Source organism: Zonotrichia leucophrys, chromosome 11 (genome assembly GCF_028769735.1).
Source record: "Zonotrichia leucophrys gambelii isolate GWCS_2022_RI chromosome 11, RI_Zleu_2.0, whole genome shotgun sequence".
Lineage (NCBI taxonomy): Eukaryota > Metazoa > Chordata > Aves > Passeriformes > Passerellidae > Zonotrichia > Zonotrichia leucophrys.
In genome coordinates this window covers 1,096,738-1,123,547 of record NC_088181.1, presented here as the reverse complement: position 1 = coordinate 1,123,547, position 26,810 = coordinate 1,096,738, and the positions used below count along the sequence as shown (strand labels likewise).

Below are 26,810 nucleotides of genomic sequence, written 5' to 3'. Positions count from 1 at the left end.
GATAATAGCGCGCGTGCGCAGAGCGGAACTCGCCATCGCGGACATGGCAGCGGCTGAGGCGGGACCAGAACCGGGGCCAGAACCGGGACCGGCCGAGCCTGAGCTGGAGCCCCTGAGGCTGCGGCGGCTGCGCGGAGACGGCTTCTTCGAGGTCCCGGCGGCCGATCGGGTGAGTGTGGCGGGTCCCGGGGTGTGGGAGGGCCGGGGGCCGGCGGGGGCTTCCCGTGAGGAGCCCTCGGGGCTGAGCGCCGTTTTTGGTTTCAGCTGGGACGGTGCCGCAGCGTGAAGGAGTTTGAGAAGCTGAACCGGATCGGAGAGGGCACGTACGGCATCGTGTGTGAGTGCGGGCTGGGCCTCCCTGGGGGCGGCCGTGCGGACCGGGCAGGGCCCTCGGGGTTAATTCCGCTCCCTGCCCGGGGTAGGGATGGCTTTTCCACTGGCTGCCTTCCACCAGATCACGCTGCTCTGTCCGGCCTGGCCTTGGGCACTGCCAGGGATCCGGGGGCAGCCCAGCTTCTCTGGGTGCCTGTGCCAGGGCCTGCCCACCCTGCCAGGGAAGGTTCCTTACGGACATCCCGTCCATCGCTGCCCTTGGGAAGCCATTCCCCGTGTGGAATCCCAGCACGGTTTGGGTCGGGAGGCGCCTGTAGCCCCCACAGTTCCTCCTGTGGCTGAGTCGGGGGGCTGAGGTGAGGTGGGGGCAATGCCAGGTGTGCGTCCTGGTGCCAGGCAATGCCAGGTGTGTGTCCTGGTGCCAGGGAACGCCGGGTGTGCGTCCTGGTGCCAGGGAATGCCAGGTGTGCATCCTGGTGCCAGGCAATGCCAGGTGTGTGTCCTGGTGCCAAGGCGGCCTGTGCTGTCCCCAGACCGTGCCCGGGACACGCTGACCAACGAGACAGTGGCCCTGAAGAAGGTGCGGATGGACAACGAGAAGGATGGTAATGGAGGAGGGGGACAGGGCTGGCTCTGCCTCCAGGCCTTTCTGCAGCACTGTGTTCCTCCCTCCTTCCCTCCCCAGGAATGCCCATCAGCAGCCTGCGGGAGATCACCCTGCTCCTGCAGCTCCAGCACCCCAACATTGTGGAGCTGAAGGACGTGGTTGTGGGAAACCACCTGGAGAGGTGATAGTCCCCTTTCTGTCCTCCCTGTGCCTCCCAAACCTTCCCTGGAGCCCTGGGCTGCCCCAGCAGCCAGAGCTGTGCTGGGGGAGGCTCTCACCTTGCCTTGTGTCCCACAGCATTTTCCTGGTGATGGGGTACTGCGAGCAGGACCTGGCCAGTCTCCTGGAGAACATGCAAACGCCCTTCTCAGAGGCTCAGGTGCAGGCTGGGGCAGGATTTGGGTCCAGCACCCCTGGGAGGGTGCTGCCATTCCATGTGGGCACTGTGAAGGGCTCCCTAGACCTTGAGCTGGGGGATTCCAGGGATTCTGATGGAGCTGGGCTTTGCTGACTCTCAGGGAAGCCTTCAGGGACTTTGCAGGCTGGGTTTGGGGCGGGAGTAAACTGTCAGGGAAACAGAGCTGGGAGAAAATGCCCACCCAGAACCCCCTGGGAGGACACAGGGGTGGAGGGACTGCAGGACACCCCAGTGGGTTTGGCCTGTGTGGCTTTGTCCCGTCAGTGCTGCTCCCACAGAGGTGACAGCTCCTGTCCTCTGTCCCCAGGTGAAGTGCATCATCCTGCAGGTGCTCAGGGGCCTGCAGTACCTCCATGAGAACTACATCATCCACAGGTGGGAGTGGGGGACAGAGGGGGGTCTGGGGACACCTCCCACGTCCTGGGAGCACCGGCAGGGCAGGGAGGCCATGGAACGATGGGATTGGATTTCCTGTGTGGCCTCTCAGCTCCAGCTGCTGTTTCCCACAGGGACCTGAAGGTCTCCAACCTGCTGATGACCGACAAGGGCTGTGTGAAGATAGGTGAGTGCTGGCACCTGCGCTGGGCCTGGCTGCTCTGTGCCATGAGCACAGCTCAGAGCCAGGCTCCCTCCTGACTGCCACTCTCTCTTGCAGCTGATTTTGGGCTGGCACGCACCTACGGGATGCCCCCTAAGCCCATGACCCCCAAAGTGGTGACCCTGTGGTGAGTGGCAGTGCCAGGGTGGGTGTCCCACTGGGATAGGTGGTGCCAGCTCTGACACAGAGTGTCCTCTTGCAGGTACCGTGCACCAGAGCTGCTGCTGGGCATGACCACCCAGACCACCAGCATTGACATGTGGTAAGGGGGGCTGGGGGCTGCAGGGGCGTCACTGGGGAGGGCTGCACACTGCAGGGGCATCACTGGAGGGGCTCCTGTGCTCCGCAGGGCTGCTGGCTGCATCCTGGCCGAGCTGCTGGCACACAAACCACTGCTGCCAGGCACCTCTGAGATCCACCAGATCGACCTGATCGTGCAGCTCCTGGGGACGCCCAACGAGAACATCTGGCCGGTGAGAGCTCCCTGCCCGTTCTCCCCCTGTCCCTTCTCCCTGGAGCTGCCCTGGCCCCTCCTCACACCCTGTTCCCTCCAGGGCTTCTCCAAGCTGCCCCTGGCCACGCAGTACACCCTGCGCAAGCAGCCCTACAACAACCTCAAGCACAGGTTCCCCTGGCTCTCGGAGGCTGGGCTGCGACTGCTCAACTTCCTCTTCATGTATGACCCCAAGAAAAGGTAAAGGCAGGCAGGATGTGGGGTGGGCAGGGCAGGGACCTGTCCCACGCTGTCCCCCAGCCTGGGGTGGTCCCTGTCACTTGTCCTTGTCCCCGCAGGGCCACGGCCAAGGACTGCCTGGAGAGCTCCTACTTCAAGGAGAAGCCCTTGCGTGAGTACTCGGCGTGCTGGGGCAGGGCAGGGCAGGGCTGGGGCGCTTTGGCCCTGCTGGCTGACCCCTGTCTGTGCCCCACAGCGTGTGAGCCCGAGCTGATGCCCACCTTCCCACACCACCGGAACAAGCGGGCGGCCAGCACGGCCCTGGAGAGCCAGACCAAGCGCAGCAAGCCCTGAGCTGTGCCCTGGAACAGCCTGACGTGTCCTGGCTGAGGAGGATTCCCTCAGCCCAGCAGTCCCAGCACCATGGGGACGGCTCCTCCATCCACCTGCCCGTGCAGGACAGGGCAGGCTCCGGTCTGCAGCCGGGTGAGCAGGGCCCCAGAGCCAGGAGAGAGGAGAGATGGGGCCCGGGGATGCCCAGGCTTGGCAGGCTCAGTCCTGTCCCAGGCGGGTCCTGGTTTGTGCTGTCTGTGGGGGGAACCCCGACTCTGCCATCAATAAAAGCATCTGGCAGTGGCAACATTGTGTTGAGCGACTTCAATGTTTGGTGCTAGCAGGAGTGGGAGAAGCTGTGGGGACAGGCATACCTCCATGACAGCTCAGGTTCTGTCCCCCTTTAAGAGGATCCTGGTCCCCACTCTCAGGGAGCCAGGAGCTGCTCCTGCAGGGTGCTGTGCTGTCAGGTATCACTACACCCCTGCACCAGGCACCTTGCTCCCCCTCACCAGGACAGAACACCTCATGCTGAGGCAGCCACTTTACTGATGCACAGAATAATTTACAGCAGCAGTGCCCGGGCTGGAGCAGGGCCTGGCACCGCTGTCTCAGGGGCTGACGAGTCCAGGTCCTTGTGCTGGGCAACAGGGCCATGTCAGGAGTGGGGAACAGAGCCCTGGGCCAGCAGCATGTCCAGTTTGGGGCAGCCAGAAGAGCTGTGTCAGGAGCAGGGCACAGAGCCCCGGGCCAGCAGCATGTCCAGCTCTGGGCACTGTGTCAGGAGCGGGGCACAGAGCCCCGGGCCAGCAGCATGTCCAGCTCTGGGCACTGTGTCAGGAGCGGGGCACAGAGCCCCGGGCCAGCAGCATGTCCAGCTCTGGGCACTGTGTCAGGAGCGGGGCACAGAGCCCCGGGCCAGCAGCATGTCCAGCTCGCTGCGCTGCAGCCACAGGCGCTGCTGCCGCTCCCCGTGCAGCTCCTGCCCGCGGTGGTGGCTGCGGCAGGCGCGGCCCAGGGCGCAGCCGCCCCCGTGCAGCTGCCGGCAGGTGCTGCAGCAGTACGAGGGCAGCATGCCCCGCTGCAGGCACGAGTGCAGCTGGTAGCAGGGCAGCTCCGGCGTGGCCTGGGGGGAATCCCGGGGCTCCCCCAGCACCTGGGGACTTCTGCCGGTCCCCACCAGCTCTGGCTGCGGGAACAGGTGAGAGGAGGTGTCCGGATCGGCGCTGTCCACAGGCTCTGGCCCCAGCGTGCTGTCGCAGCGGCCCCAGCCCCTCGTGGGCACATCCTGAGGGTCCCTCCACAGCGCTGGGGGGGCTGTGTCCTTGCTGCCCGTGTCCTCAGGGCTGTCTGGCCTCTCCTGGTAGAGATCCACGCTGTCACCACAGTCGGGAGCCACCCTGCGCTGTGTCTCCAGGTATCCCTTGGCACCCCCGGCCCGGTGCCGTGCCTCCAGCAGCTCCTCGGCGCGGGGCTGTCGCAGCTGCAGCGCCAGCTCTGCCAGGATCTCGCACTCCAGGCGGCAGGCCAGGAAGCCGACAGCGGCGGCGATCAGCGCGGGCCCCGGGGGCAGCCGGCCCACGGCCAGGCGGTGCCGCTCCCGCCGCTCGTAGCCCAGCCGGCCCAAACTCCGCAGCAGGTCGGCTTCGGGGAGCGCCGGGCGCAGCAGGTGCACGTAGGCGCCGGAGAAGGTCTGCAAGGAGAGCGGGGAGCGTGGCTGGAGGTGTCTGGGTACCCCCACACCATCCCCTCGCCACCTCGGGGCCTCACCGGGATGCTGCCGAACTCCCGGCGCCACGGGAAGAGGTAGAGGTTGACGGCCGCCAGCTCCAGCAGCCGGAAGGCGCCGGCCAGGCCTCGCAGCGCCAGCCCGGGGTCGGGGTGGTCCCGCAGCCCCCGGGCCAGCAGTGCCAGGGCGTCCTCGTGCAGCGCCTCCAGCAGCGCCGGCTCCTGCTGCAGCCGCTGCCGCAGCCGCTCCGCCACGGCGGGGCCGGGGCAGGTCCCGGCGGGGCCGAGCTCCCGCTGCAGAGAGCGGCGGTACTCCCGGTGGAACTCCTGCCGCAATTCCTGCCCGAAGTCCTGCCGCTGCTCCTGCCGCAGCGCCGAGCCTGCACACATCCTGCGGGCACAGCAGCGTGAGACCCCTCCCCGGTACCCCGGGATCCCCTCCCGAACCTGTGAGGATCCCCCGCCAAAGCCTCGGATGCGGAACTCCGCTCCCCCGAGGCCTCCCGGGCACCTCCCTGCTTCCATTCTCCCCGGTGTCACTCCCCGGCTCTGGTTCCTCCCGCTTCCCCCCATCGAGGGCTCCCGGTGTTCCCAGCCGGCCCCGGTTCCGCCCCGGTCCCGGTTCCCCCGCACCTGTCGGTCCCAGCCGCTCGCGCTCCCGCCCCGCTCCCCTTCCGCGCGCACCGGGCCGGAACGCACGTGCCGCCCGTAGCTCCGCCCCGGGGCGGGGCCGCGCCCGCGCCACAGCGCCCCCTGCCGGGCGGGAAGACCCGCGGAGCGGCCGCAGCACCTGCCCGGGGTCTGGGGGTCCCGCGCCGCCCCCTCCTCACTGCAGCGACTCCACGTAGGACAGGGCGCTCTGCAGGGACGTCAGGCAGTACCCCTCCTCCCCGATCAGGTACCTGTGCCACAGCCATCGCACTGTCACCACCGGGACACCGCCACGGGCACCGCAGCATCATGGCTGGGATGCTGCCGTGACCAGGACACGACCACGGACACCGCAGCATCATGGCTGGGACGCTGCCATGACCAGGACACCGCCACGGGCACGGCAGCATCACGGCTGGGACGCTGCCGTGACCAGGACACCATCACACACACTGTCCCTCAGCCCTGCTGCTATTCTGACCCACTCCCCACCCTCACAGCCCCATCCCAGGAGGGTGCTGGTTTCCTGAGCACAGGGGTTCATGCATGCCCAGCACCCTGGCACGTACCCCTCATGGATGAACTCCTCCAGGGCCGCACACTCGGAGAGCAGCTGGGGCAGCCCGGTCTGCAGCACCACGTAGGACAGGATGGGCAGCAGGTCATCTGCCCCGCTGTGACAACAGGGGCCATCAGCTGTGCTGGCCACAGGGACTGGCACCCCAACACCGCACTGGGCACAGGCCCCACACCCGCCCCTCACTCCCCATGGTTCCTGCACTCACATGGCGGCCGTGGCGAGGCTCCGGCCGTCCCGGGAGCCGCAGTACTCCTCGGCACACTCGCAGATGCCACGCAGGGCCCGCACTGTAGCACAGGGCGGGCGTCAGGGCCACCGCCGCCACTCCGGGCCCGCGCCCCACGCCCCCAGCGCCGCTCACCGATGCACTCCAGCTTCCTGCGGGGACAGCTCTCCAGCGCCATCAGCCGCAGGTCCTGCACGGCCGAGGCGTACGCGGGGCGGCCGGGCCCGGGCGGGAAGAGGCGCGAGGCCAGCCCCATGTCGGCGGGGCCGGCGTGCCGGTGCCGCTCCATGCTGCGCGCCAGGGCCGCCTCACGGGGCTGCTGCACGGTCCTGCGGGCACGGAGGTGACGGGGAGGGGACCAGGAAGGGGTCAGTGGGTCATAGAACCCCCAAAGAGGGTCGTGGTACCTGTAGAGGGCCAGGAGCGGGGCCCACAGCGGGGGGAAGAAAGCCTCCTCCAGGCAGGCCAGGCACTGGTCCTTGCCGGCGGCGGTGCCGAGCCCCTCGAAGGCCAGCAGAGTCAGAGCCAGCAGCCTGTCTGGGAAGGGTGAGACACGCAGCACGCTGGGACCCCCGTCCTACCCACACTGGGATCCTGCTCCCGCTCCCTCGGCAGTCCCTCACCAATGGCGTTGTGGATGTCTCTCACGACGCCCTTCAGCAGCTCCGGCAGCGCCGCGTCCTGCCCGGAGCTGGCCGGGGGCTCTGCGGGGGCCCAGCCCTCGGGGGATGCCAGGAACCGCTCCAGGTCCTCGAAGGAGCTCTCCCGGGGGGGCTCGGGGGGCTCTGCGGGCCCCGCGGCGCCGCTGTCGGCGAGGGGGGTGCTGGAGTGGCTGTGCCGCAGCGCGGCCGGGCCGTGCTCGGGCACCGAGAACATGCAGTGCAGGCTGCGGGACGCTCGGAGCCGGCGGCCCCCGGGCTCGGCGGGCAGCGAGGAGCCCCCGGCGTCCAGCGACAGGAAGGACAAGGCCGAGGGGGAGCCGGGGGAGGCGTCGGCGGGGCCGCGGCTGACGGCGGGGTAGAGGCGGGCGTACACCGCGCACTGCAGCCGCCGCAGCAGCTGCGAGATGGGGTGCTCGGGGCAGCTGCGGGCACAGGGAGGGGATGGGCAGGGGGCACCGGCAGCAGCCGCAGCCCCCTCGCGCTGGCAGGGCCGTGCCCACCCCTGCAGTACCTCAGGAGACAGGAGAAGAGCCCTGACACCACGGAGAGATCCGCCGGGCTCCGCTTCAGCTGCGCCTTCCACTGCCTTGGCCAGTCCTGGGGAGTGTCCAGGGATGGTCATGGGGATGGTACAGCACCCTGCCCCATGGCACAGCCTCCTGCCCCATGGCACAGCCTCCAGCCCTGCCAGCAGCCCCTGGCACACACTCACATGGTCCTGCTCATACTCAAGGATGGCAGCGTAGAGTGCTCGCTGCTCCTGCTCCTCGGGGGTGAGTGCCACGCTGCTGGAGAACCTCCTGGGGACGGCCCGGGCCAGTGAGGGCACTGCTGGGTGTCCCCAGAGCTCAGGGTCCCGCAGTGACATCCCCACTCACCGGTTGGCCGCCTCCTGCAGCCGCAGCCGCCGCTCTTCCATCTTGCGCTGCAGCTGGGCCAGGCACAGTTAAGGGCCCAGAGCCACCAGCGTGCTCACCCACTGCCCTTTGCCCCCCTCCATCCCCCAGCTGGGACCCCAGAGGCCTTTGTGGGGTGGGTGACAGCCAGGACAGGGCAGAGGCTCTTGGAGCAATCCCACTGGGAAGGATACAGTCTCCTCCCGGGCCTTGGCGATCACCAGGTTCTCCATCATCTGCCGCTGCAGGGACAGCGTCTGCGGAGCAGGAGGGGAGTTGGGAACATCCACCCACACCTCATGGACACCAGTGGGGAGCAGGGGTCCCCCAGGGACCCTCTCCCTGTCCAGCTCCCAGCTCCTCCCCAGCCCCCACTTGCCAGGGATGTTTTCTGCACAGCCTGGTTTGGGTTCAGCCGCGCCACCCGTGCCTCGTAGGCCGCCTTCAGCTTCTGGTTCTGCAGGGAGGCCTCCTCCAGCGGGGTCAGCTCCCTGTAGGAACGGCCTCAGCACTCGCCACAGGGCACAGGACACGTGCCAGGACCACATCCTGCTCGTGACCCCACAGGCGGGGGCACAGGGCCACCGCCAGTCCTTGTGTGGCAGTTCTTGTCAGACCCCGTGTCCCAAACCCCTCGTGTTTGAACCCCCCATGTCCTACCCGCTGTGTTTGAGTCTCCCACGTCCCCGCCCTGTATCCCAGCCCACATCAGCCCCCATCCTCCACCACTCTGTGTCCCAGCCCCGTGACCCTGCCCCATGTTCTGTCTCCCAGCTCCAAGCCCCCCGTACTTCCGAGCGCTCTGTGCCTCGGCGATCTGCAGCTTCTGAAAGATCTCCGGGGGCAGGAACGGCGAGAGCTTCCCCCCCTCGTCCGAGCAGACGCGGCGGTGCCTGGGGAGGGGCGCCGGGCCCCCGGCCCGCTCCTGTGCAGCTGCTTTCACCTGGGCTTTCCCTGGGGAAGGGGCAGGACAGGCGGGCTGTGCCCCACCACCGGCCTGGCCCTGCAGAGCACCCGGCTCCCCAAAACAGGACCCGCACCCCTCACTCACCCAGCGCCGCCGCGATGGATTTCACCCTCTCCAGGCACTGCTCCGCCAGCTTCAGCAGTTTGGGGGTGTCAGGGGTGACCCCCTCGCTGTTCTCTGTGGGGAGGGCGTGCTGAGGGCACTGCAGGGCCTGCACCCACCGCCCTGGTTCGGCGGGGGGCACACGGGGTCCTGCCCTACCTGTCCCTGCCGCCTCCTCCTGCAGGGCCTGGGCGATCAGCGTGATGCTCTTCAGGTACTCCACGTACGCCTCCTGCCAAGGCGGGGGCTGAGCAGGGACCCGGGCAGGGGAGCTCGGGAACCCCCCCGGCCTCGGGGGACCGCAGCTCCGGCTCCCAGCGGGATACAGGGCAGCCCGGGGATGCGGGGGCAGCCCGGCAGCGGGGTGTGAGTCCAGGGCGGCGGGGGGAGCCCCGAGATGCGGGTGAGCCCCGGGATGCCGGATGAGACCGGGGGTGCTGCCCCGGGGATAGGGGTGAGGCCGAGGGACGAAGCCGAAGGATGCGGGGGAAGCCCAGGGATGCAGGAGAAGCCGGGGATGCGCGGGGAGCCCCGGGATGCAGGAGAAGCCGCAGATGCAGCCCCGGGGATGGGGGTTGAGCCCGGGGGTGCGGGGGGAGCCCCGGGGGTGCAGTCCCGGCGCTGCGGCCGAACCCGGGGGTCCCTCCCCGGCCGTGCCCGCGCTCACCCTGGTCCGGCCGGCGCTGTCCATGCCCAGGGCGCCGCTCGCCGCCCTCATGGCTCCCTGCAGGCCGCGGCCCCCCCGGCCCGGCGCGGGCCCCTCGGCGCCCCCCGGCGCGGCCATGGCCGCGGGGCCGCCCGGAACGGCGCGCTGGGGCCGCGGGCCCGCCCGGAGCGCGGCGGGACGGACCGGGCGCGGCGGGTCCCCCCGGCCGGCGGGGGCGCTGCGGGCGGGCGGAGCCGCCGGGCCCGGCGGGGACGATGAAGCGCGATCGGCGCGGGCGGTTCCTGGCGGCCCCGGGCGGCCCCCGGGCCCCCCCCGCGCCCCGCCGGACCCCCGGCACGGCCGCCCGCGGCTCCGAGCCCGCCGAGCCCCCCGCGGCCGCCGCCTGCGCACCGGAGGCAGGTGAGGCCCGAGCGCGGGGACCGGGGCGGGGGGAGCGGGGGCACGGCCGGAGCCGTTTCCCCGGGGCCGGAACCGCCGCGGGGGCACCGGCGGGAGCGGCCGCCACCGGCACGGGCTGCGAGCACCGGGTACGGGCGAGGCTCGGTGTGGCGGGGCTCCCTCCGCACGGCCGGGTCAGAGCCCCCGTCACGGGGCTCGGTGCCGAGCGGGCGGCAGGTCAGAATTTGCCCGTTTGTGTGGAGTTTCTGCCCCCTGAAACACGGAACATCCCGGTGCCGGTAACGGCAAGGTAAGGAGCAATTCGGCACACGGGGAGGGAGAGCGGGGACTCCTCCCGCTATCTCGGGGTGCTCTGCCGCTGCCTGCTCCGGTTTGGCGGTGACCGGGACCCTCCCTCCGTCACGGTTTGAGCGTGCTCGGGACCCTCCCGCCATCCCGGTTTGGGGTGGCCGATACCCGGGTGTGCTGCAGCTGGGGCAGGAGATAAGCGGGATCTCCAACGGCTCCGGTGGGTGCTGGGACACCGGCGTTGCCCCGGGCCCGCGGCTGGCATGCGGGGCACGCCCTAACGGGGGGTTCAGCCCCCCGGGAGGTGCTGCCCTGTCCCACCACCCTGTCCCAGCCGTCCTGGCAGCCCGCTCCCACCCCAGGGTTCAGAGCACGGCTGGGTTGGATCAGGGCTGGGAGGGGGCCGTGCTCGGGATTGCCATCACACCTGGGATGCAGCAGAGGGATGGAGATCATCTCACAGAGCGGGAATGGCACAGGTGACGCTGCTGGGGAGCTGAGGGATGGGACAGCCAGCGCTGGGGCAGCCAAGGGACACAATGCCAGCTGTAAATCCTTGGGAGATGAACACCCAGGAAGAGCTGCTGGAACCAAGGCATGGCATTGGCAGAGTCCCGGGAACCCCACAGCGCAGAGCAGGCTCTGCCGCTGGCACAGTGGGGCCAGAAGGGCTGATTTTGGGTCAGCTGCTGTTCTTTTCCTGCCTGGATCTCCCGTGCTTTGCTGAAGGCAGGGCTAGGGCGGCAGCTGGGATGGAGGGGAGGGGAACACCTCGGTGCCACCTCTCAGCAGCCGCGTTTGCTCCTCCCGGGCAGGAATCGGCCGAGCGCTGAGCACCGGCTACTGCCGCCTGTGCCACGGCAAGTTCTCCTCGCGGAGCCTGCGGCATGCCTTCGGCAAGGTGCCCGTGCTGGGCGAGAGCTCGGAGAAGCAGCGCCGCGTGGACCAGGTGTTCTTCGCCGACTTCCAGCGCCTGGTGGGCGTGGCGGTGCGCCAGGACCCCGCGCTGCCCCAGTTCGTCTGCAAGAAATGCCATGCCCAGTTCTACAAGTGCCGCAGCGTGCTCCGCGCCTTCATCCAGAGGGTGAACGCCTCGCCCACGGGCCACGCCAAGGCCAAAGGAAAGTACGTGGCCTTCCTCACCTCACGGGAGCAGTGCTGTGCTCTGCTCCCCTGTGCTGCCCCGTGTTTCCCCGTGCTGCCCCATGGTCCCTCCGTGACCCCCAAACCCCACTGTGCCCCTCTGGTTTTTGCAGGAGCAGCGGGGTCCAGGCACAGCCGGGTATGGAAGGAGGTGCCTCCTGCCTGGGTGAGTGCCCACCCTCTTTTTCTTTGTGTCCCAGCACCAGCAAAGGGCTGGGATGATGGGTGGTGGGAAATGACCATGTCTAGAGGGTTCTGGTGTCCTTTGACACAGCTGGTTAAGGTTCTCCTTCCTCCCTTTGGCTGCTCAGGGGTATCTTCACCTTCCTGAGCAGGGCCAGACAGGCAGAGACTCACCTGGGGATGGAAAGAGCAGGCAGAGCAGATTTGGGTGGCAGTTGCAGTCATGTCCTAGCTGGTGTTGGACACTGGTGACAATTGGAAATATGAAATACCCTTTCAGCTGTGAATGATGGAGGGAGGTGGTGCAGCCACTGTCCCTGGAGGTGTTTAGGGAAAAACTGGATGGAGGTGTTTAAGGAAAGACTCAGTGCTCTGGTGTGGCTGACAGGGTGGTGTTTGGTCATGGGTTGGACTCGGAGATCTCAAGGGTTGTTTCCATCCTCAGTGGTTCTGTGAGGAAACAGGAGCAGGCGCTGGCACTGCCCCGGTGAATGAAATGAAATTTCGGGAAGGGAAACGGGGTGGTTCCCACCTGCCTTGTGGGACACCCCTGGGAGGGGGAGCAGCTCCACATCCCCGTGTGCCCGGGCCTGACTGCGCTGCCCCTCCTCTGCTCTCCCCTCTCCTCCCCGGCAGTGGAGCTGATCACGTCCAGCCCGCAGTGCCTGCACAGCCTGGTGCGCTGGGCGCACGCTCACGCCGGGGGCTGCGCCTCGGTGCCGGCGCTGCGCAGCGTGCTCTCCTCCGAGTACTGCGGGGTGCTCCGCGCCTCCTGGGGCTGCGCCGACGGCCACGACTACGTCATGGACACGGGCTCGGACTGCGGCTCCGCGCTGCTCGACACCGCCGCCGCCCTCAGGTGTGACTGGGGCAAGGGCCCGGCGCAGCAGCGCCTGACTGACAACGGGGCCGAGGCTGTTGCTGCCCCCAGAGCCCAGCAGGCTGCAGCAAGGACAGCTCCTGGCCAGCAGCCCCCCAGCACGGGGAGCACGGGGTGTGTGGAGAAGGAGCCCACGCAGGACAGGGATCCGTCTCCCTCGCGGCTGGACGGCAACGCCTCCGTCCGGGAGCAGGCCCTGCCGCAGCCTGTCTCCCCTCTGAGCACTGCCACAGGTAAGGGATTTGCTTCCTGAGCTCTGCTCTGGCCTCAGGGGAAGGAAAGGGAGCTGGAGAGGTGGCCCAGGGAGTGACAAGGGGCTGGGCCCTCTCCTTGGAGACTGCTGTTCCTCAAGGAGAGCACAGATCCTTCTGGGAAGGGCTCAGAGATTGGCCTCTGATTGAGGAGGAGGATGCTGAGCTGTCCAGAAGGGACAGGGGAATACAGGGTCATACTCCTGTCCCTGCCTGCTGTTCCCATTCTGATGGAGGGGAGACCTCCATCAGCTCCCAGGCTCTTCCTGGGGATATGGAATGGTCACTGGTTCCTCTCAGCACCTTTTTGCCAGAAGTTTCTTTTGGCTTGATCCTGAAGCTGGGTTTCCCTGCTGTGCAGCAGCTGATGCTGAATCCCAGGAGGCCCTTCTGCCCCTAAAGGAAAACTGCTGAGTGGGTTTGGGCTGGGTGCACTGCCCCAAACACCGCTAACAGAAGTGAAGAATTAACACCCATTTTGAGTTCCAGAAGTGGGGCCGTGTTTAGCTCCAGCACCCACAGGAGATGTCGGCTGCTGGACACAAGACTGGCAGCTGGGGACAATTCCCTCAGTTACAGGTGTCACAGGAGGAACCAAGAGCTGCTCCTGGGAGCTGCAGGGTCAGGGTGGAGCTCAGGGAGAGCCGTTTCTGGGCAGAGGGGACAGTTTGGTTCAGACAATCACTGATTGCCACGGAGCACATGTTCCCTACGGTGTGACCAGCGAGTGCAGCCGGAGCAGTCGGCTCCTCCTTGGCCACCAGGGCTCTGCTGCTTTTCCTTGTAACCCACCGTGTTCTCCTTCCTTCCTTCCCTAGGCCAGTTGAGTGGGAAGCAGGTTCTGTCTGCAACGTCGGATGAGCGGGTAAAAGACGAGTTCAGTGACCTTTCTGAGGGGTGAGAGAAGAGTGGGTTTAACACAGCCTAAATGTCTTCTTTGCCAGTGGGAACCCCCAGCCCGGAGAGCTCTTTCTCCACCAGCACCAGGGGCTCAGAGCCGTGGCTCTGCCACCACAGAGCTCATGGCACTGGGGCTCTGAGCTCCCTCCTGTGCTCTGGGGGTTTGCACACACGTGTGCTCCGTGTTTGTGGGCTGCTCCCAGCAATCCTGGCCCTGCTTGTCCCCTCTCTGCTGGGGAAGGAGCAGGAGCTGCTGTGGGAGAGCAGTGGGAGCGGGAATGCAGGCACGGGGTGGCACGTGGAGAAACCACCACTCTGTTTGCTTTAACTGGGAAATGGGAGAGGGAGGGACCTGGCAGCTCTGCAGTCCGTTGTGAGCGAGGATTTGGCTCAGTCCAACACAGGCGTTTGGAATGGGGCTGTAAATACAGGAATCCAGGCATTACCAGTCTAAAGGGCCAAGTGCAGAGTGACTCCAGAGTCAGCTGAGCCTGTCTGCTGTCACATCAAAAGGGCCGCAAGGATTTATTGCCTATTTCCTGTCTTCAGGAATTAATTGCTTCTTGTATGGCTTAAGGCCTAAAAAGAGGGGAAAGGAAAGTCCAAATGTGGCTGTTCCATTTGAGGGAATGCAGAATGACCCGCAGCTTCATTAACCTGCGCCAGACAATTATGTGACATTCTTGCTCCACAAAATTCCTTTTCCCAGTAGAGGAAGCAGCAGCCACATCCCTCACCCATGAATAGATCCTTTCAGTAACAGCCGTTTTTTTGTTCTCCTGACAGTGGTTTGATTATTCTTGCAGAGATTTAGCCCTAAAAGGACCTGCTTTGGGTCCTTGCTGCGTTCACCGGCGCTGGGGAGAGGACGGGGAGGAGAACACGTGCCCTGGGGGAGATGGATGTGCTGGGAATGGGGAAGTGCTGGTGCTGAGGGTGAGCCCGAGGTCACCTTGGTAAAGGGCAGCTTCTCCCTCTCAGGGACTTCTTGAGTGACGATGAAAGCGAGAAGAGAAACGTGCAATCCTCAGACGACTCCTTCGAGCCTTACCCCGAGAAGAAGTAAGGGGCTCTCAGGGTGGGTGGGGGGCTGGTGCCCACCCCTGTGGGGCTGACATGCCTTTCCTTAGGGCTCTGTGCCTGCCTGGGGGTCACAGAGATGCCCCCGAGCTCCCCACTGGGTTAAACTGGCTGGGCCCTCGTCCCCAGCCTGGCACAGCCACAGCCTGGCTCGTGTACCTGGGGCTGTGTGTGCTCCTGCTCTGCCAGGCCACAGCAGGTGTAACAGCTGGGGGCACTTTGGTGGTGGTCTAAAACCAAGATCAAGTCTTAAACCACTGTCCTGGTTCTTTCTTGGAGGGTTTCTGGCAAGAAAAGCGACAGTAAAGAAGCAAAGAAGGCGGAAGAGCCCAAAATAAGGAAGAAGCCGGGTCCTAAGCCAGGCTGGAAAAAAAAAATCAAATGTGAACGGTAAGGAGGGTCCCTCAGGGCTGGGCTGGGCTGCAGCCCCACAGCCACAACACCTCACACAGCTCTGCTTGCAGGGAGGAGCTGCCCACCATCTACAAGTGTCCTTACCAGGGCTGCACTGCTGTCTACAGAGGGGCTGATGGCATGAAGGTGAGCTCGGGCTCTGCTCCTGCCCCACCCTGGTGACTCCCAGCACTCTGACATTGAGCAGAGGATCCCTGATGGGTTTAATTCCCCACCCTGCTCTGCAGGAGGCAGTGAACCACTAAAAGCAGCTTGCTGGGAGTCCTGGAGCCTCTTCCAGGCTCTGGCTCTCCTTGGTTCTCCTGTCCTGGAGCCTTTTCCAGGCTCTGGCTCTCCTGTTTCTCCTGTCCTGGAGCCTTTTCCAGGCTCTGGCTCTCCTGTTTCTCCTGTCCTGGAGCCTTTTCCAAGCTCTGGCTCTCCCTGTTTCTCCTGTCCTGGAGCCTTTTCCAGGCTCTGGCTCTCCCTGGTTCTCCTGTCCTGGAGCCTTTTCCAGGCTCTGGCTCTCCCTTGTTTCTCCTGTCCTGGAGCCTTTTCCAAGCTCTGGCTCTCCTGTTTCTCCTGTCCTGGAGCCTTTTCCAGGCTCTGGCTCTCCCTGTTTCTCCTGTCCTGGAGCCTTTTCCAGGCTCTGGCTCTCCTGTTTCTCCTGTCCTGGAGCCTTTTCCAGGCTCTGGCTCTCCTGTTTCTCCTGTCCTGGAGCCTTTTCCAGGCTCTGGCTCTCTTGTTTCTCCTGTCCTGGAGCCTTTTCCAGGCTCTGGCTCTCCCTGTTTCTCCTGTCCTGGAGCCTGCCACTGGCTCACAGCAGGAACAGGCTGCACTGTGTCCAGCTGCAGCCCCTGCTGCCAGGGCTGGATTGGGATGCAAACCCTGGGTTTGCACGTGGTGGTCTCAGTGTTTTTTGGGGATCAGGTTGTTCCCAGTCAGGAGCTCTGTCCTCGCTTTGCAGAAACACATCAAGGAGCACCACGAGGAGGTGCGGGAGCGGCCCTGCCCTCACCCTGGCTGCAACAAGGTGTTCATGATCGACCGGTACCTGCAGCGGCACGTCAAGCTCATCCACACAGGTGGGTCCCCCAGCTGCCAGGGCACACACAGCCCTGGTGCCCTGCTGGGGGGTGCTGAGGCTCTGGGGGAAGGGGGCACGGGGCTCCCTGTGTGCCTGTGAACGTGGAGCAAGCTGTTGTGCAGGGGAGGGGTTCAGATTCACACAGGGAGCGTGGCAGCTGATGGGCAGGGCACATGCCAGGGTACGGTTCCATCCCGGAGCTCAGCAGAGCCGTGACTCCCTGTTTGTGTGGCAGAGGTACGGAACTATATCTGTGATGAGTGCGGGCAGACCTTCAAGCAACGCAAACACCTCTCGGTCCATCAGATGCGGCACTCGGGAGCGAAGCCCCTGCAGTAAGTGATGATTCCAGGGGGGATAGAGGGGGCAGTCACTGGCCCTGGCACGGGAATCCTGGGGTGCAAACCCTGCCTGGAGCTGGCAGCATTCTGCCTGGATCGCTTTAAATGGAATGAATGAGGGCAGGGTCATGGAGCACCTCTGCTGTGAGGAAAGGCCCAGAGTGCTGAGTGTGTGCAGGCTGGAGAAGATTCCAGGGAGACCTTAGAGCCCCTTGCAGAGCCTAAAGGGGCTCCAGGAGAAAACTGGAGAGGGATTTGGGACAAAGTCCTGGAGTAACAGGTCAAGGGGCAATGGCTTCCCACTGCCAAAGGACAGGGTTAAATGGGATATTGGAAAGATGCTCTCTCCTGTGAGGATGGTGAGGCCCTGACACAGGTTGTGGACTCCCCATCCCTGGAAGTGTTCAAGGCCAGGCTGGACAAGGCTTGGAGCAGCCTGGGATAGTGGAAGGTGTGGGGGATGTGGATAGTGGCAGGGGGTGGGATGGGATGTGCTTTAAGGTCCCTTCCCACCCAAACCACCCCAGGATTCAGTGATTTAATGAAGTGTCCATTCCCAGCCCCTGCTCCAGCCCCAGCCCTGCTGGCTGAGGGAGGCAGCAGCAGGCTCAGTGTCCATTCCCAGCCCCTCTCCTGGCTGAGGGGGCAGCAGCAGGCTCAGTGTCCATTCCCAGCCCCTCTCCTGGCTGAGGGGGCAGCAGCAGGCTCAGTGTCCATTCCCAGCCCCTCTCCTGGCTGGGGGGACAGCAGCAGGCTCAGTGTCCATTCCCAGCCCCTGTCCTGGCTGAGGGGGCAGCAGCAGGCTCAGTGTCCATTCTCAGCCCCTCTCCTGGCTGAGGGAGCAGCAGCAGGCTCAGTGTCCATTCCCAGCCCCAGCCCCTCTCCTGGCTGGGGGGACAGCAGCAGGCTCAGTGTCCATTCCCAGCCCCTCTCCTGGCTGAGGGGGCAGCAGCAGGCTCAGTGTCCATTCCCAGCCCCAGCCCCTCTCCTGGCTGAGGGGGCAGCAGCAGGCTCAGTGTCCATTCCCAGCCCCTCTCCTGGCTGAGGGGACAGCAGCAGGCTCAGTGTCCATTCCCAGCCCCTCTCCTGGCTGAGGGGGCAGCAGCAGGCTCAGTGTCCATTCCCAGCCCCTCTCCTGGCTGAGGGGGCAGCAGCAGGCTCAGTGTCCATTCCCAGCCCCAGCCCCTCTCCTGGCTGAGGGGGCAGCAGCAGGCTCAGTGTCCATTCCCAGCCCCTCTCCTGGCTGAGGGGGCAGCAGCAGGCTCAGTTGTCCAGCCCCAGCCCCTGTCCTGGCTGAGGGGGCAGCAGCAGGCTCAGTGTCCCTTCCCAGCCCCTCTCCTGGCTGAGGGGGGCAGCAGCAGGCTCAGTGTCCATTCCCATCCCCAGCCCCTCTCCTGGCTGAGGGGGCAGCAGCAGGCTCAGTGTCCATTCCCATCCCCAGCCCCTCTCCTGGCTGGGGGGACAGCAGGCTGTGCTGAGCCCCTGTGCCCCGCAGGTGTGAGATCTGCGGGTTCCAGTGCCGCCAGCGCGCCTCCCTCAAGTACCACATGACCAAGCACAAAGCCGAGGCCGAGCTGGAGTTCGCGTGCGACCAGTGCGGGAAGCGCTTCGAGAAGGCGCACAACCTCAACGTGCACATGTCCATGGTGCACCCCCTGACCCAGGCTCAGGACAAGGGCAAGGCGCTGGAGCCGGAGCCCCTGGTGCTCCTCACTGCTGCAGGGACTGCGCAGGGCCAGGCGGTGAAGCCAGAAGTGACTGCGGAGCCCGAGCCCACCTGAGGGCGCAGGAGCCACCCCAGCCTGGGCCATCCCAGCCCGGCCCAGCCCCGTAGGAGCCATCCGGCGCCGGAGATTTTTAATCTACGTTTTAGTCTCCCAAAGAACTCGGTGGAATTAGCTTCAGCTTGCTCAGAAAGGCTTGTTCTCATGCAGTGATTGCCATGCTCACGTCTGACTCAGCAGTGTTGTACTCTAACCCCGGGGAGGGACGCTGGCAGCACCGCCGTGTCCCCAGCCCCACGCACACCTTGTGCAAACCAAGTTGGCCACAACTGCCCCCTGCCTGCACAGAGGTGACCCTGGGGGCTCCAGGGGGACAGAGGACAGTGGGACAACTTCAAGGAGACATTTTGTTCTGGAAAAGAAGAAGGAAAAAAAAAAAACCAACAAACCAACATCATAATTATGAGTCCCAAAGCAAGTCTAAACTGAAAATTTGTAACCTACTTTTTATTGTAACAAGAGCTTCATGGTTATGCTTGTAATAAATTATTTACAAAGTAATTTGAAAAAAAAAAATGGCCCAGGTGAGAAAGGTGGCTCCTTGTGTCAGGTGTGAGGTGTTGGGCTGAGTCCATTCCTCAGAACAGTTCCAGCTCCTCCTCCAGCTCCACGTCCTCAGCAGGCCGGCAGAAGTGCCGAAGGGTGGCTGCCAGCTCGGGGTCCAGTTCTTCACAGGTGCTGAGGAGCTGGGGAAGGGCAGGGAGCCAGGTTAGAGCTGCTCCAGCTTCCCCAAGGGCAGTTCCAGCAGCACTGGGGCCTTTTGCTGCCTTCTCAGCCAGGCACAGGCAGAGGAGGGGAAAACTCCACTCATGGCCGTGGCTGTGCCTGACAATTCCCTTGGACCGAGCGGGAACGGCCACAGGAGGGCAGGGCTGGATGTGCTGGGAACGGTGGAGGATGTGGAGGAGGAGGCCATGGCACGGCTGGGCACCAGGGGTGCCCCTGCTCCCAGGTGAGACAGAGCAGCACAAACCACGTCCAGGTGAGTCAGAGCAGCACTGGGCACCCCCAGGTGGGTCAGGGGGGCACTGAGCATCCCCAGGTGGGTCAGAGCAGCACTGGGCACCCCCAGGTGGGTCAGGGGGGCATTGAGCATCCCCAGGTGAGACAGAGCATCCCCAGGTGGGTCAGGGGGGCACAGAGCATCCCCAGGTGGGTCAGAGCAGCACGGGCTCGGCACAGGTCGGGAATCAGTGCCCGGGGAGCTGCAGCAGCACTCCCAGCTCACACTGGCTGGATAAGGGAGGGCACTGCTCCTACCGGGTGGATGTTGCCAAGGCTCCGGGCAGGGCAGTGGGGGATGGCTCCCAGCAGGAACTGCCGGGCTGCAGAGATCAGCTCCAGGGGATCCTGCACGACACAAGAGTGACAGTGTGGGCAAAATATCACCCTCAGTTCAGTCCCTGCTCCAGAAGAGAAGCAGAAGCCACAGCCCTGTTGGGACCCCACAGCCGAGGCTGTCCCAGCTCAGAGGGCAGGGGGTGTTTGGGGTTTGGGAGCAGCCCTGGCAGTTCTCTCTGTCCCAGGGGATGAGGAACCTGCAGGAGCACGGGAAGGTGGGAATGAGAGAGATGCTGCAAGTGCTGCTGCAGGGAAGAGCTGAAGAACATGATCAGTTACAAGAGGTTTTGAGCTGGAGAGGGGTGGATTTAGACTGGGTATTTGGAATAAATGTTTCTGTGAGAGGCCCTGGCCCAGGTGCCCAGAGCAGCTGTGGCTGTCCCATCCCTGGCAGTGCCCAAGGCCAGGCTGGATGGGGTTTGGAGCACCCTGGGACAGTGGAAGGTGCCCCTGCCCAGGGCAGGGGGTGGAACAGGCTGAGGTTTAAGGTGATTTCCAGCCCAAACCATTCTGGGAGTCTATGACAGGAGAATAAAGAGTCCAGGCTTTGCTTACATGCTCAGTGGGGTCCTGATCAGACTGTGGCAGGACTTGCCCTTCCACAAAGAGCTGCAGCAGCTGGATGTACATCTGGAGAGCCACGCTGAGGAAGGTGGGCTCCTGCTGGAGCAGCTCCTGCTGGAAGCCGGGGGTGAGGCTGGAGGGGTCACACACGGGCTCTGTTAGCTCTGGGGCCGTGGCACACACAGCTGCTGCTCTGCCCTGTCTGACTGAGTGCCGTGGCATCCCAGGAGGCAAAGGCAGCTCCCAGACCTCGTGTTTGGAGCACAGGGCTGAAGGGACACTGCTGGCACAGCTCTTTGGCAAGAGCTCCACGGCTCCTCAAACAGCACCGAGCCTGACGAGGCTCTCTGTGCCTCAGGGAAGGGCTGACTGTGCTCACCCACAGGCCAGCAGTGCTGGCACCCCTGTGCCAGCTGCTGTGGGTGCCAGCCATGCCCCATGCCCCTCCCAGTACCTGTAGAAGGCCAGGGGCAGGAGCCGCGTGTGCCGCTGCGAGGCCGCTCTGTGCAGGACGTGGAAGCTCCCGGGGGCTGCAGGGACAGGAGGAGCACTGAGGGGACAGCAGGGACACCGAGACCTTCAGAGAGCCCCCCCCTCACCCCTCCTGGCCCTGCAGCAGCACAGGGGCTGCACAGCTGCCTTCCAGGCCGCAATAAATGCAGGTGGTGCTCAGGGGTGGTGACAGCAAGAGAAGGAAATTGTCCCCTCAGGCTTTTTCTGCCTGACAGGCTGAGTTCAGGCACTCCTGACCGTCAGCTGGGACTGCCACGCTCTGGGACAGGAGCAGGATGCTCTCAGCTTTCACACAAGTGGTTTTTGTGCAGCTTCCAAGGGCCCAGCAGCCCCTTCTGCCAGGGACACCCCAAGGCAAGGATGTCCCTGCAGCCCCTGGGGACAGGACTCACCTCCCTCTGCTGACTGGAAGAGCAGGGGCCAGGCCGTGCCCCTCCCTCGCAGGCACTGCAGGATCTGCAGGGACCATTCCAGAGAGGTCTGGAAATCCACTCCTTCCTGGGAGTCACACAGGAGAGCTCTCCTTGCTCCTGGGCCGTGCTTGCATCAGAGCAGGGAGGAGCCCCCACAAGGGGCTGCACATGAAGGGCTCTGCCAAAGGACCCCAGGAGTTCACCCCAAATCTTCCCCTCACCTGCAGCCTGGGTTCCCCCAGGGAATTGGGCACCAGAGCAAGGCAGTGCCCTCCTCACCAAGGGCTGAGAGAGGGCAAAGCTGCACCATGGAATGGTTTGGGTTGGAAGGGAGCTTAAAGATGATCCAATCCCACCCTTCTGCCATGGCAGGGCCACCTTCCACCAGCCCAGGCTGCTGCAAGCCCCATCCAAGCTGGATTAGCCAAGAGACCACTGCACATCCTGCACCCACCCCATGGAGCAGCCCCTGTCCCCCCTGACCTCTCTAGTGCCATGTCCTGGGGTTATTGTGGGGTTTGTTTTCATTACTCATTTCAGTGCATTAACCCCAGCTCTGCCTGCCCAGGGTGTTTCTCTCCTCCCTGGCTCTTCCCCCAGGCTCTCCCAAGGGCAGACTGAGACCAGGTGGTTCCTTGTGCCTGAATTTGCTCCCTGAGCCCCTCTGGGAGGTGACTCCCCAAATGGCTGCACTCCACAGCTGAGGTGACACACAGGGACAGAACCAAGCCTCCACAGGCAGCTCTGCATCCTGCATCTGCATCCTCTGTCATCTCTGCTCCTTCACAGACAGCATCAAACCATTTGGAAACTGCTGTTCCTCCTTCCTGGGCAGCCCTTCTGCCATGCAGTCTGAGGAAAAGCCTCATCTGACAGATGTGAGATCTGCACAGAGGCTGAGTGAGACACCAGGCTCCTGCACTACCTGGGAGGTGAAAAGTCTGAACAGCAAACTGGAAATAATAAATCAGCCAGGAGCAGGAATGAAAGCAGTGGAAGGGGAGATAACGTCAGGGAGAGAGGGAGAGGCAGGTTTAATCTGATGGGAACAGAAGGGCTTTCAGCAGCCTTGTCTGGGGTGCTGCTGATCCCTTCCTCCTGGCAGAACCAGCTCCCAGCCTTCCCACAAAGCATTTTTGGGCAGCACACCACGCTGATGAGACACATCCAGTGCCAGCAGAGTTCCCTGGGGCTGAGCTCACCTTTGGTGCTATTCTGGCTGAGATGAGATCCAGCAGTGAGAAGAACAGCAGAGCAACCAGGAGCTGCAAGGAAAAGAGGCAGCCTGTGAGTGGTGATGGTGACTTGGAACTCGGGGAATTTCAACATTTCACCTTCCAGGTGCCTTCCCAGCCTGATGGAGCACAGACCCCAGGTACCCCCAGCCCTCCCATGGCTCTCACTGCCCCTGGCAGGAACTCAATTCACCCTGCAGGGATTCTGAGGTGGGAGCTGCAGTTATTCCCTGTGTGCTCTCAGTGACACCAGGTCCTGGCTGGCACCTTCTGCCTCCAGCCCAGCACAATCCCACAGAGAGAGGAGCTGCTGCCTGCAGCAAGGAAACCTCCAGAGCAAGCCTGAGGTTCTGCTTCAGCACTGTCACCCGTGTCCCTCTGGCACAGGGACACTGCCAAGGCTGAGCTCTGACCCTGGCTCTTCCCTGGAAATCAGCAGCCCAGCTTCCTCCTCAGCAGAGCCCTCCAGAGAATTCCCCTTCCAGAGAATTCCCTGCACTGAGGTGACGGCCTGAGCCACCTCCTGCCCCACACCTGGGCAAACCCTCAGGAAATCTCTCTCTGGGAATCCCAGCACAACTTCCCAGAGCCCCAGAACGCCTGCACTGCTGTCTCACAAAATCCTGCATCTCCTCAACTGCCCAGCCAAGAGCTAAAACCCACAAGGACTGCTCCTGTTGGAGGGAGAGGCAATCCTGGCACCATGGACTGAGCTCTCCCTCTCTGCAGGGCTCTGTCCAGCTCCAGTTTCCAAAGCAGCTGTGGAACAACCTCCACAGCCCTCCCAGGAGCCAGAGCCTGAGGTAAAAGTTGAAGCCTGGAACAACTTTGCCTCGAGGATAAGAATTTAGCACCTGGCAATTTACAGGCACTTTTATCAACTATCCAGCAGCAAGAATTCCCAGCAGGGGTTACCAGGGGTGCAGCACTAGCTCAGGACAGCTCCTCTGAGCCAGAGACCTCCCGTTTGTGGCTTTCAGGTGCAGAGGGATGAAATGAGAGCAGAGGGAAGGATGGATGGATGGATGGATGGATGGATGGATGGATGGATGGATGGATGGATGGATGGATGGATGGATGGATGGATGGATGGATGGATGGATGGAGTGCCCCCAGCCTTGCCTGCTCTGCCCCAGGGCCCAGCCTGTGCAGTGCCTCTGTCCCTCGGGGTGAGTGCTGCAGCAGGGCCCCGTGCAGGAAGGCAGCTGAGAGCCAGGGCGGGTCAGAGGCAGGGAAAGCTGCTCCTGAGCAGAGGAACCTGCAAACAGAACAAACATGGCATGGGATTGCAGGGGAAAATGGGGAAAATCCTGCTGGGAATGAGGAGGAAATCGGGGACTTGGGTAAAGGTGCAAATTGTGACTGGGACAAGAAGATAAATCATTCTCTCAGTTTTGGAGAATGATGCTACATGGAGACAGCTGTAAAAAAGCCAAATCTAGAAGCAGACAGCAGCATTCTCCAATCCCTTTCATCAGCAGTGACTCCACACTACAGCAGCATGTGATCATCACCTGCCATAACCTGCCAGGAGATCCTTGCACAAATTCCCAATTCTGCAGAAAAGCTGCAGGGCACTGACAGTGTAGGGAGAGGCACAGGAGGAAGCAGCCAGGGAGCAGCTTCAGGAGCCAAGATCCCCAAATCCAGGCAGCAAAGGGGGGAGCACTGTGACCCACACCACACACAGGGCCAGATTGAGCCATCCTCACCCACTTGGAGTGAGAGGAGTCTGTCTGTCTGTCTGTCTGTCTGTCCCGGCAGCCTCAGCCCAGGAGAGCAGCTCCTGCCCCATCCCTCACACCCACCTGGTGCCTGAGCTGTGCCAGCCCCTCAGCCTGGCCAGTTCTCCTGCAAGGGGACCCCCAAAGAGCCTCTTCCACTGGCAGCAAAGTGCTGGCTCCAGCCTCGGCCACCAGAGCTGGGGACACAGATGGGAACAGCAGCATTAGTGGGAGGCTCAGTGCTCACAGTCAGGTACAGCCAGGCACTCAGGCAAAGGGGATCTTCCCCTCTGCCCAGTGAAAATGCCCACACTGTGCATGCACACATCAGAAATGGAGAAATTTCACATCCTGGAAATGCAGAGGGTCAGTTGTGACCATGCTCACACCATGGTGCCCCTGGGACTGCTCTGCAGGAACAGCCAGAATCAAAGAGCTGCTCCACAGGGTGATGGCCAAGCTCAACACATGCACCAAAGCATGAATCCCTGTGGAAAACTGCACACAGGGAGTTATTACACACAGGACAGGGAATAAAACCTGGGGGTTGGGGCAGTTTGGTTGCTTGGATGTAACAAACACCCCACACAGGGCATCAGAGACCAGGACAAACCTCCCAGCTCCACTCTGACACAGCCCCTGGCAGCACCCAGGAGCCCAGGGCTGGGATCAGAGGTACCCAGAGCTCAAAACCACCCTGGAAACACAATTTCCAAAGGCTTTGGGAGTTTCTGTGGAATGTCACACAGGTGGATAGTGTTTACACCAGCTCCCTGAGCTGCATTTCCCCCAGACCAGAGCCCCACAATGAGCTCAGTCACCGCTGCAGAGAGGAGCACCACGGGACACTCGGTTTGACACGCGGCCAGAGCCTCGCTGACCCCTTCTGCTGCATCCTCACAGTCCAGGCTGGCACTCAGCAGGCCCTGCAGGGGGACAAGGGACACGATGGCTCCACACACCCCCGTGTGCTGCTCCAATCCATCGCTGAGCTGTGCAAACTAATCAGAGACAACTGTAGGGGTCAGCACGGCCCAGCAAAAGCGGCATCAGCCAGCGGCTCCTCCCCGCACGGCTTTGCTGCATTGTATTGAAATTCTGCTCCAGCACCGCCTCCTCCCGCCGCTCCCCCTCGCTCCCCTGGTTCCTGCTCCTCTGGGAATTAATCAGGAGTTCTCAAAAGGAGGGGGCCAAGGAGGAGAGCTCCTCTGCACCCCGTGTGCTGGGAGGAGAGCTCTGGCAGGGCCAGGGGGCAGAGGACAGGAGCAGCAAAGGAGGAAAGCTCTGTCAGGGCCAGGAGCAGCAAAGGAGGAAAGCTCTGACAGGGCCAGGAGCACAGAACAGGAACAGCAAAGGAAAGCTCTGTCAGGATCAGGAGCACAGGACAGCAGCAGCAAAGGAGGAAAGCTGTGTCAGGGCCAGGAGCAGCAAAGCAGAGCCCTGACAGGCCCAGCAGGCCGAGGACAGGAGCACATCACTCACCCTGAAGAAGTGAGCAGTGATGTCGAAGGAGAGCGCGTAGCCCCTGGAGCTGACGTTCTTCTGCAGGAACACAAGGGCAGGGAAACAAAATCAACAAAACCATCACTGCCTCCCTTTGGAACAGGATTTCCTGAGAGCATTTCGGGGCTCAGCCAGCACAGAGGAACCCCCTGGGACTGGGGACCATCAGCTGAGCTGGTGGGAGGTGGTTGGTGTGCAGGGCTGGCAGCCCCTGCCCCAGAGTGCAGCAGCAGATGGATCCAGTCCTGGGGGAACAGAGGATTCTGGCTGCTCAGGAGGGCCTGAAAGGGCAGCCAGGATGGATAAATAGAAATCAGCTCTCCTTGGAGCACAGAGCAGGCTCCTGAGGGACCTGCAAGCTGCAGGGATGCCCCTGGTGCTGCTCAGGAGGATGGGGAGGATCTCACTCTACAGCAAAACAGTTCAAGGCCCTGGCATGAGGGAGGGAAGGGAGAAGGGCTCGTGCTCGGCCCCTCCCAGGCCTCCCAGAAGCACTGTAAGATTTCCTATAACCCACTTCACCAAACTAAGGGACTCCCAAGGATTTGCTCTCCATAGTGTCAAATGCCACCACAATTCCAAATGAAGTCACAGAATCATGGAGTGATTGGCTTGGAAGGGACCATGGGCAGGAACACCTCCCACAGACCAGGCTGCTCCAGCCTGGTCCTGAACACTGGCAGGGCTGGGGCAGCCACACCTTCTCTGGGCAGTCTGGATGTGACCTCCTTCCCTAAATTCAAATTTAATCTTTATCTAGAGCACCTTTAGCAAGGAGCAGTCACCATTGGGCTCACAGCACCTACCAGCTCAGAGTTCACAAAACAGAAGAAGCTGTCACAGTCCAGCACTGCTCTGTTCCCTTTCCAGCACGTGGTGACCAGGGTGGATGCAGGGAGCCCCAGCAGAACCCTTGGGCAGGGAAGGAGGAGAGCTGGGGTCACTGTCAGGGGCAGAATCAGCCTCCAGGAAGGAGTGTGACACCCAGGGCAGCCCAGGATGGCACATGGAATAAGCACACAGCTAATCCCAGTGGGTGCCAGGGAATGAGTGTCCCTTGCATGGCTGTCCCCAGGCATGCAGTGTCACTGTCACCTGCTGTGGCAGCAGAGAGGAGGGCCCTGCACAGCCCAGCTGCCCTGGAGGCCTCCCCAGTGCCCAGGGCTGCTCTCACCTCCTGTGCAGCAGCAGCTCCTGCTGCCTCCAGAGCTGCTGGCCCAGGGCAGATCCCTGCTGTGGCTCTGTGCCTGCCAGCCTCCCCTGCAGCAGCTCCAGCACCACGGGCCTCTGGGCAGCTGAGCAGCCAGGGAGCAGCTTTGGCCTGCACCTCAGCTCCAGCACCAGCTCCTG

At 63.5% G+C, this 26,810-nt stretch overlaps 5 protein-coding genes across 10 annotated transcripts in view; 2 read left to right on the top strand and 3 right to left on the bottom strand.

Moving 5' to 3' along the window:
* The first annotated feature begins 12 nt into the window (after positions 1-12).
* On the top strand, positions 13-3,269 carry CDK10 (cyclin dependent kinase 10). 2 transcript variants are annotated; one of them, XM_064722830.1, is made up of 13 exons: positions 13-169; positions 265-337; positions 867-938; positions 1,019-1,121; positions 1,238-1,319; positions 1,666-1,733; positions 1,868-1,920; positions 2,014-2,083; positions 2,159-2,218; positions 2,306-2,429; positions 2,511-2,650; positions 2,749-2,801; positions 2,886-3,269. In XM_064722830.1, exons 1-13 carry the CDS (start codon positions 44-46, stop codon positions 2,981-2,983), a joined length of 1,122 nt encoding a protein of 373 aa, XP_064578900.1. In that variant the 5' UTR covers positions 13-43; the 3' UTR covers positions 2,984-3,269. The 2 variants fall into 2 exon arrangements, with proteins under 2 accessions (XP_064578900.1, XP_064578901.1); XM_064722831.1 differs by having other exon boundaries at positions 20-169; positions 265-710; positions 798-938.
* Positions 3,270-3,854: 585 nt separating this feature from the next.
* On the bottom strand, positions 3,855-5,263 carry SPATA2L (spermatogenesis associated 2 like). Its single transcript, XM_064723524.1, has 2 exons — positions 4,733-5,263; positions 3,855-4,655 (listed from the first exon to the last, which is right to left on the bottom strand). Exons 1-2 carry the CDS (start codon positions 5,261-5,263, stop codon positions 3,855-3,857), a joined length of 1,332 nt encoding a protein of 443 aa, XP_064579594.1.
* Positions 4,946-9,576, bottom strand: VPS9D1 (VPS9 domain containing 1). Of its 2 annotated transcripts, none has more exons than XM_064722828.1 (16): positions 9,442-9,576; positions 8,934-9,006; positions 8,757-8,849; positions 8,497-8,659; positions 8,085-8,196; positions 7,900-7,962; positions 7,688-7,740; positions 7,522-7,609; positions 7,321-7,406; positions 6,771-7,231; positions 6,555-6,684; positions 6,283-6,476; positions 6,127-6,208; positions 5,911-6,015; positions 5,481-5,592; positions 4,946-5,081 (listed from the first exon to the last, which is right to left on the bottom strand). In XM_064722828.1, exons 1-15 carry the CDS (start codon positions 9,556-9,558, stop codon positions 5,517-5,519), a joined length of 1,896 nt encoding a protein of 631 aa, XP_064578898.1. In that variant the 5' UTR covers positions 9,559-9,576; the 3' UTR covers positions 4,946-5,081; positions 5,481-5,516. The 2 variants fall into 2 exon arrangements, with proteins under 2 accessions (XP_064578898.1, XP_064578899.1); XM_064722829.1 differs by having other exon boundaries at positions 6,771-6,952.
* Positions 9,577-9,695: 119 nt separating this feature from the next.
* Positions 9,696-18,683, top strand: ZNF276 (zinc finger protein 276). The gene is made up of 11 exons (XM_064723078.1): positions 9,696-9,840; positions 10,944-11,253; positions 11,385-11,437; positions 12,091-12,567; positions 13,404-13,482; positions 14,467-14,547; positions 14,845-14,955; positions 15,030-15,105; positions 15,923-16,040; positions 16,278-16,377; positions 17,879-18,683. The coding sequence occupies exons 1-11, from the start codon at positions 9,696-9,698 to the stop codon at positions 18,162-18,164; spliced, it is 1,836 nt and encodes a 611-aa protein (XP_064579148.1). The 3' UTR covers positions 18,165-18,683.
* FANCA (FA complementation group A) overlaps positions 18,649-26,810 on the bottom strand; it is a 33,328-nt gene continuing 25,166 nt past the window's right edge. For 3 of the 4 annotated variants that reach the window (XM_064723076.1, XM_064723075.1, XM_064723074.1), the window contains 12 exons: positions 26,635-26,807; positions 26,267-26,372; positions 25,440-25,499; positions 24,779-24,883; positions 24,042-24,154; positions 23,356-23,491; positions 22,201-22,263; positions 20,978-21,083; positions 20,527-20,602; positions 20,064-20,205; positions 19,428-19,517; positions 18,649-18,853 (listed from right to left, as the gene is read on the bottom strand). In XM_064723076.1, coding sequence (XP_064579146.1) covers positions 18,746-18,853; positions 19,428-19,517; positions 20,064-20,205; positions 20,527-20,602; positions 20,978-21,083; positions 22,201-22,263; positions 23,356-23,491; positions 24,042-24,154; positions 24,779-24,883; positions 25,440-25,499; positions 26,267-26,372; positions 26,635-26,807 — 1,278 coding nt within the window. In that variant the 3' untranslated portion in view covers positions 18,649-18,745. The remainder of the gene's footprint in view (positions 18,854-19,427; positions 19,518-20,063; positions 20,206-20,526; positions 20,603-20,977; positions 21,084-22,200; positions 22,264-23,355; positions 23,492-24,041; positions 24,155-24,778; positions 24,884-25,439; positions 25,500-26,266; positions 26,373-26,634; positions 26,808-26,810) is intronic. The other variant, XM_064723077.1, reaches the window with a different exon arrangement.